General features: G+C 47.9%; 1 protein-coding gene across 1 annotated transcript in view; it reads right to left on the bottom strand.

The window, feature by feature from the left end:
- Positions 1-3,607: 3,607 nt before the first annotated feature.
- The window catches only part of LOC137525164 (sterol 26-hydroxylase, mitochondrial-like), a 36,913-nt gene continuing 23,508 nt past the window's right edge, over positions 3,608-17,012 (bottom strand). The window contains exons 6-9 of the mRNA XM_068246040.1: positions 16,065-16,231; positions 12,285-12,366; positions 9,263-9,463; positions 3,608-5,511 (exon numbers count right to left, since the gene is read on the bottom strand). Coding sequence (XP_068102141.1) covers positions 5,386-5,511; positions 9,263-9,463; positions 12,285-12,366; positions 16,065-16,231 — 576 coding nt within the window. The 3' untranslated portion in view covers positions 3,608-5,385. The remainder of the gene's footprint in view (positions 5,512-9,262; positions 9,464-12,284; positions 12,367-16,064; positions 16,232-17,012) is intronic.

Genomic DNA, 17,012 nt, shown 5'->3' with positions numbered 1-17,012 from the left:
GAGCCAAAACGCCCTTAGTGTGAACAATCCCTTACAGCAAGGTCTATTTAGTCCGCCAGCTTGTTTGCTAGGTGTACACTGCACCTAATACTGTGAGAAAAACTTAAACTATGCAATACCAGTGGCCTGGTAGTTCTGCTGGTCTATTTGACTACTAAATCACACCATAAACAGTACAGCGTACGCTGTTGTCGTTGACGTTGTCATTGTACCTCCCAGGCTCCAGCGATAAGCAGCAGCTTCCTGGCTCGTACTGACAGTAAGTTCCAGGTCACAGCTTGATGATGTCATCAAGCCAGGAGCCAGCACTTAGCATCAGTACAGCAAGGATGCCAGCCAGAGCAGAGGAGAGCACGGATCATCACGGGAAAGGCAGGTCCTCTTTCCCCCTACCGATACAGCTGTTAAATTGATCACTACGATCCACCAGCAATCATAGTGATCAGCAGCCATACACGGTGACTGCTGATCACTGAGGGGAGATGTCAGCTGTCATATCACAGCTTAATCTCCCCTCTCCAGTGCACACAATCTCATCAGGATGGTTGGTTAGCACGGACATTGAATCAATGTCCAATCAGGGCGGCAGCACCACCTGCTGGACGTAGACTCAAACGTCAGTCCCCAAAAGTTATAGGCAAATGGAACGAGCACTATTGCTCGATAAAATTGAGATAAAAATAGCTCAAACAATTCAGTTATAAAATGTAAGTATTAATTTTCATTCAACAAAAATATACAGTAAAAGAATAATGCTATGTCAAAATTAGTCTTCACCACCCTTTGCCTTCAAAACAAATTCAATTCTAGGTACACTTGCAGTTTTTGTCATAACACTGCTGTTCCAATCATCCATGGAGAATTAATCACAGCTCTTCTGTGGAGGTAGGCTTCCTATCATCCTCTGTCTTCATGTAATCCCGGACACACTTGATGTGGAGATCAGAGCTCGGCACTAGTCTACTTTAGGGGACCCACCGCAAATCTCCATAGAGAATTTGAGCTGTGCTGAAAACGGAAAGAATTTCCGCTTTCAGCTCGTTGAAAACCCTACAAGTCATATATCTATGGAAAGCTGAGACTCTGCTCTAACAAATGATGCCACTTTCGGTGAGCAAAAGTTGAAACTCACCACGTAGGAGGCGCCGAACGGCCGCAATCACGGCTCCGTCGGCCATCTTAGTTCTGTGCTGCTGATATTTTTCTCCCTCCTCATTGGAGGGATTGTTAGCTGGGGGCGTGGCAGAATTTTTTTCTTTTTTTTTCTTTAAGCCGGAGAATTGGCGAGTGAGTCCGTGACATATGATAGTTCCCCGGGACCGGGCATACCCCACCAGACAGCATCATCATCATCACCCGTGACCCTTCCCTGGACCAGAACATCACAGGATCCGGCGTGCCAGGAGGGCACCTCTGCCAGCCAGCAACATGGTGTCGTGGATCATCTCAAAGGCCGTGGTGTAAGCTGTCCTAACTGATCACTATAGCTGCCAGCTGCTGGGGTGGTGAAGGGTTAACCTCACCTGTGTTTACAAACAACAATACAGCTGTGTGTATGTGTGTAGATGGCCGACGGAGCCACGATCATGGCCGTTTGGTGCCTCTTACGCGGTGAGCTTCAGGTTTTGATCACCAAATGTGGCATCCTTCGTTAGAGCAGAGTCTCAGCTTTCCATAGATACATGACTTGTAGGGTTTTCAACGAGCTGAAAGCGGAAATTCTTTCCGTTTTCAGCACAGCTCAAATTCTCTATGGGGATTTGCGGTGGGTCCCCTAAAGTAGACTAGTGCCCAGAGCTCTGAGAGGACCAGATCATCAATTCTACACACTGCAGCAGGACAATGACCACAAACATAGCCAACACGATTACGAAATCTCTTCAGAACAAAATTAGGGCCAATCATACCTCTCTGATGGATAAGAACAGCATATACCCACATATTTTCACTTTTCTCAGTTACAGAACTCACACACATGAAAAAACCTCATTTAGCATCTTGCCAGATCAGTGGTCAAAGCAACAGCCAGTAGCCGTGCCAACGTTTGGCAGCTATTGTGGACTGGGTGTCAGCTTGAACAAACCCAACAGAAAGCACAGCAAGGCCCAAAAGCCAATGAAGAGAGATCCCACCACAGGCACATATATTCAGGGGTGGAGGGAGGGGTTAGTCAGAAGGCCTGCAGTTTATATCTTGTAACTTGTAACACACAGTCACTCAATGACCAAGTTTGTGAGCTTTGGGGTCCTTGGCATCAATTCGTATTTTCCCAGTGAAATTAAACAAATCTGATTAGGTGTTTGTGGCTCCACCCCCTTTTCTGAATTTGAACCCCAGTGACCGAATGATCAACTGTACCAGGTTTGAGGCCTGTGCCATTAACAGTGCAAGAATGGCAGCAATTTTTATATTCCCCTTGAAAATCAACAGGTGAATTGTTATTGGCTTTTTTAGGCTCCACCCACTTTTCTGAATATTAATCCCAGTCACCCAGTAACCAACAGTGCAAAATTTGAGAACCCTGCCATTAAGGCTACGTTCACATTATGAAACGCAGATGACCGTGTGAGAATGGAAGCAGGTTATCCAACAAAGAAATCTGATTGGCTGTTTATGGCTCCGCCCCTTTAGTGAATTTGTACCCCAATCACTTAATGACGTAATGACTGTGGAAGGTTTGAGGCCTGTGCCATTAACAGTGTAAGGGCCCTTTTCCACCAGCGCGTTTGCGCTGGCTGAATCGCAAAACCGCAAACCGCTAGCGATTTTACAATCGCTACGGTTTGCTTTTTAACATAGGAATCGCGGTAGGTAATTTCCACTACCGCGATTCGTTTTTTACTTGATCGCGATCGCGCCGCGGAGCGACTTTTGCCGCGATTTTGCTATGCAGTGCATAGCATAGCAAAATCGCGGCCGCGAACGTCGGGGAATCGCCGCTAATTGCGATTCAGCAATCGCTAGCGTTCAGCGTGAACGCTAGCGATTGCTAGTGGAAAAGGGCCCTAAGAATGGCAGCAGTTTCAATATTCCCCTTGAAAATCAATTGGTGAATTTTGATTGCCTATTGTAGGCTCCACATACTGGAGGGGGTAGCAGGCAGAAAGGGGATATTGGGCAAAGCGGCGGAGAGGGTGGTCGAACCCCCCCCCCCCCCCCTTCACCTGGGTCCTCCGATCTGCGCTCCCCCTACAGCTTAAAAAAGTTAAAGGATACCCGAAGTGACATGTGACATGATGAGATAGACGTGTATGTACAGTGCCTAACACACAAATAACTATGCTGTGTTCCTTTTTTCTTTCTCTGCCTGAATTAAATATCAAGTATGTAAGTGGCTGCCTCAGTCCTGACTCCGAAATTCCAACTATAAAACACTTTCCTAGCAGAAAATGGCTTCTGAGAGCAGGAAAGAGATAAAAAGGGGAAATTCTTATCAGTGAGGGCCACATTGTAGTCTCTTCCTGTCAGGACTGAGTCAGCCACTTGCATACCTGATATTTAACTCTTTCAGACAGAGAAAGAGAAAAAGGAACACAGCATAGGTATTTGTGTGCTAGGCACTGTACATCCCCATGTCTATCTCATCATGTCACATGTCAGTTCGGGTATCTTTTAAGCAGCAGCTGCTACTAGTAAGAGGCAGCGGGCAGGGATGACTCGTCTCTGTATTGTAAGTGGACGGCATTGCAGGAAGTGACAACAGTGGAACGCACGCTGGAACGCAGAAGAGGTGAGTGATCCCTGCCCCTTGCCTCTTACTAGCGGCTGCTACTTAACTTTTTAAAGCTGCAGGGGGTGCGCAGATCAGGGGGATCCAGGTGAGGAAGGGTCCGATCCCCCTCCCCGCCGCTTTGCCCAATACCCCCTTCCTGCCCGCTGGCCGCTACCCGCTCGGCGGCCCCCACCCACGGCTTGAGGAGAGGGGGGGGGGGGGGCGGCGATTTTTTCCAAGTTTGCCTCAGACAGCAAAAAGTCTAGGGCCGGCCCTGCTCTCCACTTAGTAATGAGCAGAGAATGGACAAATTAAAGTCAGTTCTCCGAGTGGTAAAAGAGCCGTTCTCACTGGGATGCTCTGCAGGCATTTTATAGCACATTCCTGATTGCTGGCAATCAGCAAATCATTGTGTACAATGTATCCCTATTGGATCAGTCACGCTTGCGATTTAAAAAATTCAGAGGTAATGCCTCTGCCTGTGAAGCACAAGACCATGATTTTGACTCCTGGGTCAGAAAAAAAAAGTAGGAGAATAATACAACAGTCAAATAAGTCAAATTACAGACCAGGGAGAAATTACAGTCAGGCAATAACGACAGCCTCTGCTGATAATCCGGCATGTGTACAGCGGCCCCCGACCAAGCGGATCAACTCAGCAGAGCGACGTCCAATAGCTTTGCTTTTACCGCTCAGTCTGCCCGCTGATGATGTCATGTCTGCACCACTCCATCGCCCCTCTGCCCTCTGCCTGCATTAGAACAGTACGGGGTCATCAGCCTGCAGGCTGTTTACGTGTCTGTATAGCCTAGGCCCAGCTTTGTCGCCCGAGGGATCAGGTCCCAGTTCCCATTGGGTGGCATCAGTCAAGCGTGTATATGGGCCTTTAGCTTGTAATGGGCTATTAGAAATGCTGTGTTTTTTTAGATAAACACTGCCTGTCCTGGGGGTCCTACTCCAGTGCTTGCATGGGAAAGTTTGTAAAGTTTTTAGTGAGTTTTAAAGAGCAGTGCTCTCCTGTTGACTAAAGTGCTTTGTAGATGGAAGTCGATAAGCTGGTCCATGGAATATTTCATTATTGTTGTTGTGTTAAATGGAAGTATCACATTTTGCCAGCAGATGGCAGTAAAGAGTAAACAGGAAACGCAGATCTGATCATATCAAATCCCAGGAAGTGCAGTGGAGGGTGTGTGTACAGGCCTTTAGTTTGTGATGGGCTATTAGAAGTGCTGTGGTTTTTTTTTTTAGATTAAAAACATTGCCCTCACTGAAGGTCCTGTTGCCTTACGTGCTTTGTAGACGCTGGTTCACAGTGTCTTATTGAATAGCAGTATCACATTTTGCCAGCAGATGGCAGTAAAGAGTAAACAGGAAACGCAGCTCTGATCATATCAAATCCCAGGAAGTGCAGTGGCCGATGAAGAGTCTTCAGTGTTACTGAAAGGAATTTCCGGTTACACATCTGATGTCATCTCTGGGAATATGGTGGTTGTTGTACCATTAGTGTGTCTGTAACAAGCTCCCTTTCAAACTCATTTAGAACAACTGAGGAACATCTAGTGTATTTACATCTGAAGATTTGTCTGTTCTGTCCATTATAGTATGCAGAGGACTTCCTGTGTGTCTCTGGTTCTCAGCGCTGCGTCTTTTAGTGACAATATTCCTGAGAACATTCAAACTGTATCCGATCTATTCAGAAACTGCAGGTTAATAGGCCGGCTCGGGGTCAGGACAATTCTGGCCATGGGGGTCACCTCTCCACCCCGGGGGTCTGGTCTGACCTCATACTTCTTAAGTATCTGAAACAAACATGAGGAACGAAACAAGATTAGTGTTTCAGTCAGGGGCGTAACAATAGACCCTGCAAGGGATGCTGCCGCAGGGGGGCCCAGAAGCCACAGGGGGCCCCATGGGGGGAGAGGTTTATTTTCCCTGTCCTGACAAGTAATGGCACGGAGAGAAAAAAAAACAACTTTCTGCTCTCTGCACAATTGTTCTAATGACTGCATTTGCTCAGCTACTGATAAAGAATTGTACAAAGATTTGTAGACAGTCCCTATTCAGTATGTAGCAGGCTCTTGTGTACAGCACCCAGCCACCAACCTCTACCCCTCCCGAAGTGATGTGTACTATAGTGATGCTGGAAAAGTTTGCAGAGCCAGTTCTGCTCCATCAGAGATGGACAGCGTGAGTGTAATAAGCTGAGGCTGGGAGCACACTGTATGTCTGTTTTCTGCACACCATGTGTGTCTGTATGTGTGAAAACATGCAATTTTTATCATAAGAGCTGATGTAATTGATCGAGAAAATGCGTGCAGTGGTTTGCTGCTGTCTGTTTTTATCTGCATGGGGAAAACACATTCAAGTGTGCACTAGCCAATTGATTAACATTGGTTCTCCGGTTACCTGTGCAGAAAGTGAGGGGGGTAAGGGGGCCCCATCCAAAGTTTTGCAGGGGGGCCCAGTGACTTCTAGTTACGCCCCTGGTTTCAGTACTTATTCTATGATGTGTTTGCAGCTAATCGCTTTATAATTGTTCCATTCAAATGCTTCCCCGAGCTGCAGGAGGACTCTGCTCCTTCCTCCATCTAACTCTCCTCTCCTGATATACTCTGTGCTGCTGGAGGACTCTGCTCCTTCCTGCATCTAACTCTCCTCTCCTGATATACTCTGTGCTGCTGGAGGACTCTGCTCCTTCCTCTATCTAGCTCTCCTCTCCTGATATACTCTGTGCTGCTGGAGGACTCTGCTCCTTCCTCCATCTAACTCTCCTCTCCTGATATACTCTGTGCTGCTGGAGGACTCTGCTCCTTCATGCATCTAACTCTCCTCTCCTGATATACTCTGTGCTGCTGGAGGACTCTGCTCCTTCCTCTATCTAACTCTCCTGTCCTGATATACTCTGTGCTGCTAGAGGACTCTGCTCCTTCCTCCATCTAACTCTCCTCTCCTGATATACTCTGTGCTGCTGGAGGACTCTGCTCCTTCCTCCATCTAACTCTCCTCTCCTGATATACTCTGTGCTGCTGGAGGACTCTGCTCCTTCCTCTATCTACCCCTCCTCTCCTGATATACTCTGTGCTGCTAGAGGACTCTGCTCCTTCCTCCATCTAACTCTCCTCTCCTGATATACTCTGTGCTGCTGGAGGACTCTGCTCCTCCCTCTGCCTAACCCTCCTCTCCTGATATACTCTGTGCTGCTGGAGGACTTTGCTCCTTCCTCTATCTAACCCTCCTCTCCTGATATCCTCTGTGCTGCTGGAAGACTCTGCTCCATCCACTTTCTAACTCTTCTCCCCTGATATACTCTGTGCTGCTGGAAGACTCTGCTCCATCCACTTTCTAACTCTCCTCCCCTGATATACTCTGTGCTGCTGGAGGACTCTGCTCCTCCCTCTATCTAACTGTCCTCTCCTGATATACTCGGTGCTGCTGGAGGACTCTGCTCCTCTCTCTGCCTAACCCTCCTCTCCTGATATACTCTGTGCTGCTGCTGGAGGACTCTGCTCCCTCCTCTATCTAACTCTCCTCTCCTGATATACTCTGTGCTGCTGGAGGACTCTGCTCCCTCCTCTATCTAACTCTCCTCTCCTGATATACTCTGTGCTGCTGGAGGACTCTGCTCCCTCCTCTATCTAACTCTCCTCTCCTGATATACTCTGTGCTGCTGGAGGACTCTGCTCCCTCCTCTATCTAACTCTCCTCTCCTGATATACTCTGTGCTGCTGGATGACTCTTCTCCTTCCTCTATCTAACTCTCCTCTCCTGATATACTCTGTGCTGCTGGAGGACTCTGCTCCTTCCTCTATCTAACTCTCCTCTCCTGATATACTCTGTGCTGCTGGATGACTCTTCTCCTACCTCTATCTAACCCTCCTCTCCTGATATACTCTGTGCTGCTGCTGGAGGACTCTGCTCCCTCCTCTATCTAACTCTCCTCTCCTGATATACTCTGTGCTGCTGGAGGACTCTGCTCCCTCCTCTATCTAACTCTCCTCTCCTGATATACTCTGTGCTGCTGGATGACTCTTCTCCTTCCTCTATCTAACTCTCCTCTCCTGATATACTCTGTGCTGCTGGAGGACTCTGCTCCTTCCTCTAACTCTCCTCTCCTGATATACTCTGTGCTGCTGGAGGACTCTTCTCCTTCCTCTATCTAACTCTCCTCTCCTGATATACTCTGTGCTGCTGGAGGACTCTGCTCCCTCCTCTATCTAACTCTCCTCTCCTGATGTACTCTGTGCTGCTGGAGGACTCTGCTCCTTCCTCCATCTAACTCTGCTCTCCTGATATACTCTGTGCTGCTGGAGGACTCTGCTCCTTCCTCTATCTAACTCTCCTCTCCTGATATACTCTGTGCTGCTGGAGGACTCTGCTCCTTCCTCTATCTAACTCTCCTCTCCTGATATACTCTGTGCTGCTGGAGGACTCTGCTCCTTCCTCTATCTAACTCTCCTCTCCTGATATACTCTGTGCTGCTGGAGGACTCTGTTCCTTCCTCCATCTAACTCTCCTCTCCTGATATACGCTGTGCTGCTGGAGGACTCTGCTCCTTCCTCCATCTAACTCTCCTCTCCTGAAACACTCTGTGCTGCTGGAGGATTCTGCTCCTTCCTCCATCTATCTCGCCTCTCCTGATATACTCTGTGCTGCTGGAGGACTCTGCTCCTTCCTCTATCTGACTCTCCTCTCCTGATATAATCTGTGCTGCTGGAGGACTCTGCTCCTTCCTCTAACTGTCCTCTCCTGATATACTCTGTGCTGCTGGAGGACTCTGCTCCTTCCTCCATCTAACTCTCCTCTCCTGATACACTCTGTGCTGCTGGAGGACTCTGCTCGTTCCTCTAACTCTCCCCTCCTGATATACTCGGTGCTGCTGGAGGACTCTGCTCCATCCACTTTCTAACTCTCCTCTCCTGATATTCTCTGTGCTGCTGGAGGACTCTGCTCCTCCCTCTATCTAACTCTCTTCTCCTGATATACTCTGTGCTGCTGGAGGACTCTGCTCCTTCCTCTAACTGTCCTCTCCTGATATACTCTGTGCTGCTGGAGGACTCTGCTCCTTCCTCCATCTATCTCTCCTCTCCTGATATACTCTGTGCTGCTGGAGGACTCTGCTCCATCCACTTTCTAACTCTCCTCTCCTGATATACTCTGTGCTGCTGGAGGACTCTGCTCCTCCCTCTATCTAACTCTCTTCGCCTGATATACTCTGTGCTGCTGGAGGACTCTGCTCCTTCCTCCATCTTTCTCTCCTCTCCTGATATACTATGTGCTGCTGGAGGACTCTGCTCCATCCACTTTCTAACTCTCCTCTCCTGATATACTCTGTGCTGCTGGAGGACTCTGCTCCTTCCACCATATGTCTCTCCATTCCTGATATAATCTGTGCTGCTGGAGTACTCTGCTCCTCCCTCTATCTAACTCTCCTCTCCTGATATACTTATTTCCTCTTTACATTTCTTATGTAAACAACACTTTCCCTTTTATCTTTCCTAATTGTGAATTAGTTTCCATTTATCTCTTATGTTATCCTATAGATAATGTTACCCGTGATAAGGCCAGATACATCTCCAGCTCCGCTATTCTCCGGCCGACACAAGCTCTGACCCCGTACCCAAATGGGATGGAGCTGAACGGGTTGTTCTTGGTCTTGTTGTCGCGTAACCAGCGATGCGGGAGGAATTTGTTGGGCTCGGGGAAATTGTTCTCATCTCGGGAGATCTGGTAATGAGCTAAAGTGAACAGTGTCTGCAAGATAAAGAGAAGACAATATAACTGGTCTACAGACATGCACCCGACTGCAACCTGTGACCGACCGACCATCCCTGCAAGCAGCTCCTACTCCCAAGCAAGACTGCAACCTGTGACCGACCGACCATCCCCCCAAACCAAACAGCTCCTACTCCCTAGCAAGACTGCAGAACTTCTCAAGAGCTTCTCCCACTTTTGAGGCTCGCTCCATCCCATTCTCCTTCAACACCTTTAACCCTTTCGCGTTCCACGGTTTTACAACTTAAAGTTCCTGGCGTTTTTGACACTTTAGCTGTGTCGTTTTGATACAGCAGTAACTTTTGAGTTATCTATGCCATCTTAATGATACATATCTTGTTTTTTTCAGTACATTCGGGCTTTCTTTGGGTAATATTTTTCTCCCCAAACTATTTTGTTTTATAGTCCATTTATGGGGAAAAATGAGGCGTGAATGCAGAAAACAAACATTTTTTTCATTTTCCCCCTCCTTAATTTTCACATCTCACGTCCCACAGTTAAAATACATCTACAGATAAATTATGTGGCCCTTCCCGATTAAAATGATACCCCACATGCCACGTTTTACTTCTAGCTGATCATGTCTGCGCGTCTGCGGCGATCGAATGCGTTCGCTAGGGCGACAGCTCAGGAGGCATAGAGCTGTACAGATGCATCACTAGGCAATGGCAGAGCGTTACAACTGTAGAGCATTGGGGCCTGAAACTTTCGCCCTATCGATTGCATCCAATCGCTACTGGCGGCAGTCAAACATTTATAAACAGGCATAGGTATTGCAGGGGTTAATAATGGGTTAATAGGCTAAGTTTGGGTTAAAAATTAACGAAGAATAAATAAAATAAAAAAAAAAACTTTATTTTATTGGGGCCATGTCACTTTAATTTTTTTTTTTTTACTTTTACAACTTTTTTCCCCCCTAACTTTATTGAATGATTTTTGCTAGCTAACAGCAACAATCATTCACAGGACCATTCACGTGACTGTGCACGAGCGCGCACGTGCACACACATGCGCATGCGTGCACGAGCAGCGGCAGCAGACAGCGCGGTTTAATGCAGGACGTAGATTCTACATCCTAGAACATACAGGGGGACTGGATCTGGCTTTGTCATGGGAGACCAGGGTTCGAATCCTGGCTAGAATCAGTACCTATTCAGTAAGGAGTTCAAGGCAAGACTCCCTAACACTGCATGGTGGCCTCCTGAGCGCGTCCCAGTGGCTGCAGCTCTTGAGCGCTTTGAGTCTGACAGGAGAAAAGCGCTATACAAATGTTTGTATTATTATTATTATTATAATAATTAGGACGTAGAATCTACATCCTAGAACTTAAAACAACCTGAGGTGGGTTCTAAGAATCCTAATTGCACACAGAGGCTGGGTCTTCATATAATACCCAGCCTCTGTTGCTATACAGCGTCCCTCCAGGGCCCCCCTGCGCTCTGCTGGCCCCCATAAATCATACACCATGCTAAGCGTCACGCAGCGTGCCGATAGCCGGCTGTTTATGTCTGTACTGTCGGTCTCGCCGCTCTCCCGCCTCCTCTATGTTGCCGCTCCCCGCCTGCGTCCCTTCCCTCCCCGCTGATTGGAGGGAAGGGACATGGGCGGGGAGCGGTGACATACAGGAGGCGGGGGAGCGGCGAGACTGACAGTACAGACATAAAAAGACAGCTGGCCATACGCTGCGTGTCGCTTAGCATGGTGTATGATTTATGGGGGCCAGCAGAGCACATGGGGGCCCTGTGTGCAATTAGGATTCTTAGAACCCACCTCGGGTTCTCTTTAAACAAGCCCTTAAAGCTCACCTCAAGATTGCCTAACCCCCCCCCCCCCCACCCCCCTCCCCCAGCATCAATACCATAACTTGCTATGTTCTGCAACCTGTGCCTAGTGTTTCCCTACCCCAATCCTTTTAGATTGTAAGCCTCTGGCAGGGTCCTCCCATGCACCATCAGTATCGGGTACCCTGCCTGCTGACTTGGACTTGATTTATGTGGTTTATTGCATGATCTTGTACCTTGTTGTCTGTTTCCCGATTTTTTGTTCATAATTTGTTGGTGCTTTATAAATACAATCCTACCTAATAAAACCCGTGTCTCTGCATCCCATGTCCGTGTGTGCTTTTCTGTAGTGCACATGTACAGGGACACAGAGACACTAAGGGGGAGTGATGCGGCTTGCAGGGAAGGAAGGGGCGGGCGGACAGGCGTGTGCGCGCGCGGCAGATGTGTGCGCCTGCGGCGCGCACATGTGCAGTGACATGCGGCGGTGACAGACCTAGAGCCCGTTTTTAAACGGGCTTAGGTCAGCTAGTAATGCTATATAATTGCCCTGTCCCTGTGTCCTCCTGCATCCCTGTGTCCACGTGTCAGTTGCCTGGTTCATGTGCGTGGCACTGTGGCACATGGGCAGGCTTCTGGCAGTGGTCGTGGACAGGCGCGCCCATGTTGCAGGCAAGGGGGTTCATGGTAATGCCCGTCAGTTTCCTAGTGCCAGTTATTAAATGGGTGGACTTTTTTTACTAGTTCTTAATAATTCCTCAGCCCCAAAGTGTACTGTACAAGTGTTTCGATCAATTGAATTTTGCGAGATGGCTGCATTTTCAGTTCCGTGTCCCCCTAGTGGCTCAAAATGACAAACCTATGGGGAACAATGCCAAATGCTTTTCTGTTCAGTAGCAAAATAATGAGACCCTGGCAGTCGCCTATGTGAACTGACCCTTATTTAGAAGCTAGTGGGCACATACTGATTACATTTTTAGGGTGTGCGTAAATTATGGATTTATTTTAATTATACTCACCTCTTTTGGAATCAGGTAACCTCCAAGCATTATGTCCTTCTCCACGATCACTCTGGCATTAGTCGGGACGACTGGATACAGCCTGCAGGACGAAAGGCAAGGCCAGATCAGTCTACGCACAATGCAACCATGTAATAAGTGGACGATGCTGAAGTTAGTGATGAACAGAAAACCTAAATACATTTTTTTTAACCTCTTGACTTCCTTATCCTCTATCACTAAAAAGGACCCTCAAACAACCGCTGCTTCACACACAAGGATTCCCCTAATTCCAGCAATGACATTGCGCAGGGGTTTCCAGATGGGTCTGTGTTGTATGAGAAGCAGCCTCTGGTTCATTACAATGGCTCAGCCTCCTGCTGTCACTGCTGCTCCCTTTGCTTTTGGACTTTTTTGTTTTTACAACTCATCACCTGAGTCTGATAAATGCTGTGAGATTTCTTATATATAAACTGGGAGTAGGACTTGTTACAAGCTCCCTAGTGGCCAGACAGCACAAGGCGTTCCAATCGGTTTCAGCACACAGACCATGCATTCTGTGGTCGCAATTGGTGCACAGAAACCGCTGGAATTTTGGCAGCAGACAGACTAGAAGGGAGCTTGTGAGTTACTGTAATTCAAATTACACACTATTTCAGGGTATAACTTCCACCAATCCTACAGAAGGGTGGGAGACCTCACTACACTGACACTAATACCTGCAAATAAAACGGTTAAAGAGACTCTGAAGCGAGAATAAATCTCGCTTCAGAGCTCATAGTTAGCAGGGGCACGTGTGCCCCTGCTAAACTGCCGCAATAGCGCCGCTAAACGGGGGTCCCTTGACCCCCAAACCCCCCACTGCGACACTTGGTCGCAGACTTGGTCGCTTCTGGAGGCAGGGCTAACGGCTGCAGCCCTGCCTCCAGTCGCGTCTATCAGCCGCGCATCGCCGCCTCTCCCCCGCCCCTCTCAGTGAAGGAAGACTGAGAGGGGCGGGGGAGAGGCGGAGATACGCGCTGACAGACGCGCGTGGGGCAGGGCTGCGGCGGTTAGCCCTGCCCCAACCAGGAAGCGTTCCCCCGCATTACGGAGGGGGATTTGGGGGTGAAGGGACCCCCGTTAAGCCGCGGGATAGCGGCGTTTTAGCAGGGGCACACATGCCCCTGCTATCTATGAGGTCTGAAGCGAGATTTATTCTCGCTTCAGACTCTCTTTAAACACACTCTATTTTATCTAGCTATCAACAGTAGTAGCGACTCTTCAGAAGCTAGGATTCGGTTTGTGCGGCTGAATAGCAGGGGTAGCTGAACACATAAATGGCTTTTTAGTCGTTTATTATAAATGCAATATAAGTAATTAATATATACAGAAAATCATTAAAATCAACAATTATAGAGACAATAATAGCGCAGTATGAAAATAAAAAGGGAAGAAAATACGTATACTTAAGTTCAGGTGAAAATATGTCCTTTCTGGGAAAAAACACGTGAAGTTTCTTTGTTTCCAGACCAAAGTTCAAACAAAAATGAACGCTACTCGTCCTCAAAGCAGCAGCATGCTCCCATGAAGATGGAATTCGGAGGACTAAAGGAGGAGCCCCTGGCAAGTTCTTTTGAATGACCCACATTTTTGGGTGGGATCTCAGGTTCAGCCCAGCGGCTGGACAGGGTGCGGTTAACCTCCTGGGTGGGTTTCTTGTACCAACCCAATATGACATTCTCCATATCTCAGCTTACACTTCCCGCACACACATAAGTCACAGATTCATATTCCTCAGAATATGACATCAAACTTGGTTGCTGTTGCATGTCCGGTTACGAAGTAGCGGATTACCTCGGGTTCTGGGTAAGGCAGTGGCCTCAATTTAATATTAAAATATTCACCAGATCCGGACCAGCAGAATGAGATAACTTTCATACCTCTCATATGTACAGTATTCCTTAAGCAGGCTAAAAATCTTAAACTCCATGTATGTCTAAGGCTGGCCACGGCTCCGCTGTGTCTACAGCCCTGCTGTGTGGAAAGCTTGCTTTGCTGAGGCTCACCAAATGGTATCCTTTTCAAAGGGCATGTTCACACTTGGGTGTCACTGCCCATGAAGGAACTTCTTTTGACCAAGTTAATTTAAACAAACATGCCTTCACTGGTCAACAAACATACTTCATGAAAAGAGTTCCTCTAGCAGCTATGAACGTCAGAGACCCCAGGCTCACACCGTGCTGTACCTAGACATAAGATCTTGATCTGGCACGTCAACGACAACCGGTGCAGCAAAACCGATTGTGATTGTGTTCTCTTGTCTCACGGCTCTTCCGTGACAGGACTTAGTTGGAGGTAAGTGTCGGGAGATCATCATGAAGTCCAGGTAAGAGCTCAGTACACTCCCAGGCTGATTTTTGACAGGTATTGCTGGGATCATGACATGGCTGAGCAACAGGATGTGGAATTTAGATTTCTTTTTTATCTAATATATTTTGTACTTCTGTTATACAGGGAGAGGTAAATAGACACAGAAGAAACTGAGATGGTATCCATTGTAGGGGACATCAGGGCTGGGTCCTGGATGGGAGATATATTTCTCCATTATTTGGACTGTGGCCCCTTTAAGAGCTGCATGTGCACCTGGGATGGAGTCTGGGTATTATTGGCAGCTGGACTCTGGAATGGGAGGAAAGGAAGAATGAGCCTTCCCATTCCACCCAGGTACACACCTGGTTTTTGCTGCAGCAGAGAGTAAACTCTCTGCTAATTTGCATATAGAGGCAGCACAGGTGGAGTGGAGGATGTCGTGCATGGCGCATGTGTGCTGCTGACCTCCTGTTCAGAGTTGTTTCACTGTGAGGGCCAGTTCACACTTGGCACTGATTGTGTTCGGCTCTGTGATCGCGATTTGCGGGCAAAATCGCGCCATTCAGTGAGATTTATGCTTGTGATTCCTGTTCAATAGAACGAGAATCACAGAGCAATTGCCCCCAAAACGCTGCATGCAGCTCATTTGTGATTAATTGAAATCGCAACCGCTGCAGTGTGAATGTATCCATAGGGATACATTGTAGCAGCGCTTTGCTGATCGCCGGCTTTGCGGATCAAGAATCACCCCAATGTGAACCAGCCCTGAGAGGCAAAACCCTACTATGGACTGCTGATTTCAGGCTGGTGCACACCAAGAAAGGTTGTGAGCGTTTTTAAAAACGCTTGTGGTTTGAAAACAGCTTGGGTAATGTACTTGAATGGGCTGGTGCACACCAGAGCGATTCGTTTTTTCCCCAAACGCAAATTCGGGTCCTGCAGCATTTTTGCTGATTTCTGTGGCGATTTCGGTCTCAAAGTTAAGTTTAGGAAAGTGGAAAATTGCTCTGAAAAGCGCTACATCAGAGCGATTTTCCAATCGTTTTTGTTACAGAAGCTGTTCAGCTACAGCTCTACTGTAACAAAATATAAAAAAGCTACTCCAAAAATCGCTAGGCATGATAAGAAAATTGCTCTGCACTTGCCTAGAATCGCTCTGAAAAATCACTTTAAAGCGTTTGTGATTACGATAGCGCTTTTTGGCATGCACTCGGCCTTGGATGGTTTTGGCCTAAGGAACTGGACTGTATTGAATAAGCTGGACTTTGCTAATGCAATGGACTCCAAAGCTGATGTAAGCCATTCATTTACTTTTCTGTTCATACTGAAGCAAAGCTGTTTTATTTTACTTCTACACATAAACAGACTTTTATTTATGACGCTGTGTACTGCGTGCTGGCTGAGACCTCCTCTAAACTTCACACCATACACTTGGTGGATAATTATTACCGTAGGGTTTCCTTGATCACAGCTTTCAGCAGCGGCATCTTGGCGATGTCCTCAGCGGTGGGTACTCCGTCTCCGGGGACAATACTGGTCACCTCCTGGTACAGGGACTGCTGGATGTCGGGGTCTCTGGCCAGGTGGTACAGTGCCCAAGATAAGGTATTAGACGTCTGAAGGCAGAGAGGTGATGTCACATGACATTACATGGAGCAATTAACCTAACCTATACTTGCTATAATCTTCAATATGATATTCTGGGTACAAGGTTATAAAACCCTGGACAATTGGAGCACAGACACTCCAGGCTCTTGCGTGGAGCAACATTTGCTTTTAGGGGCACTGCTGCAGTGCTTACTAAGTAGGGGCAGCTCCCAATAGAAAATCAGGCTGCTCCACGCAGCTCCTTCCCTAGCATTTTCCTCCACCCGTCCCACATGGTTCCACCCCTGCTTAAAGCAAACCCGAGCCCAAGATCGGGTTTGCTATTAAATATATTACCTTTAAGAAAGTCTCTGGATCGTATTGAGGCTTCCCTCAGTTGGCAGTAGCTCCCCAATGCTGAGCGCGGCCCCTCCCCACATCGGGGCCGCACAGCTCTTCTCCTTGCAGTGATGGCCCCGCAAGAGATGGGCAAGCATTGCCGCGCATGCGCAGTAGGACAGATCCTGTGACTCCGTGCTACTGCACATGCGCGGCAGCGCGGGCAGGCTCGAGCGTCTACAGCGCGGCCAAGAAAGCAGATGAGGAGCCGCGCGACCCTGATAGGAATTGGCGACATTATTATGTCGCCAATCTCCGGGGGGCTGCGTTCAGTGAGGGGCGAGAGCAGAGAGGGAAGCCTCAAAAGGTATCTACGTTTGTACCCGAGCTTCAGCTCGGGTACACTTTAAAGCTGCAGAACTATTCTGTACTAAACACAACAATGCAGAGACTAGAAGGTGATTACCATAA

Source organism: Hyperolius riggenbachi, chromosome 7 (assembly GCF_040937935.1).
Source record: "Hyperolius riggenbachi isolate aHypRig1 chromosome 7, aHypRig1.pri, whole genome shotgun sequence".
NCBI classification, from domain to species: Eukaryota; Metazoa; Chordata; class Amphibia; order Anura; family Hyperoliidae; genus Hyperolius; species Hyperolius riggenbachi.
The sequence above is the reverse complement of the archived record's forward strand: the minus strand, read 5'-3'. Positions and strand labels throughout refer to the sequence as shown.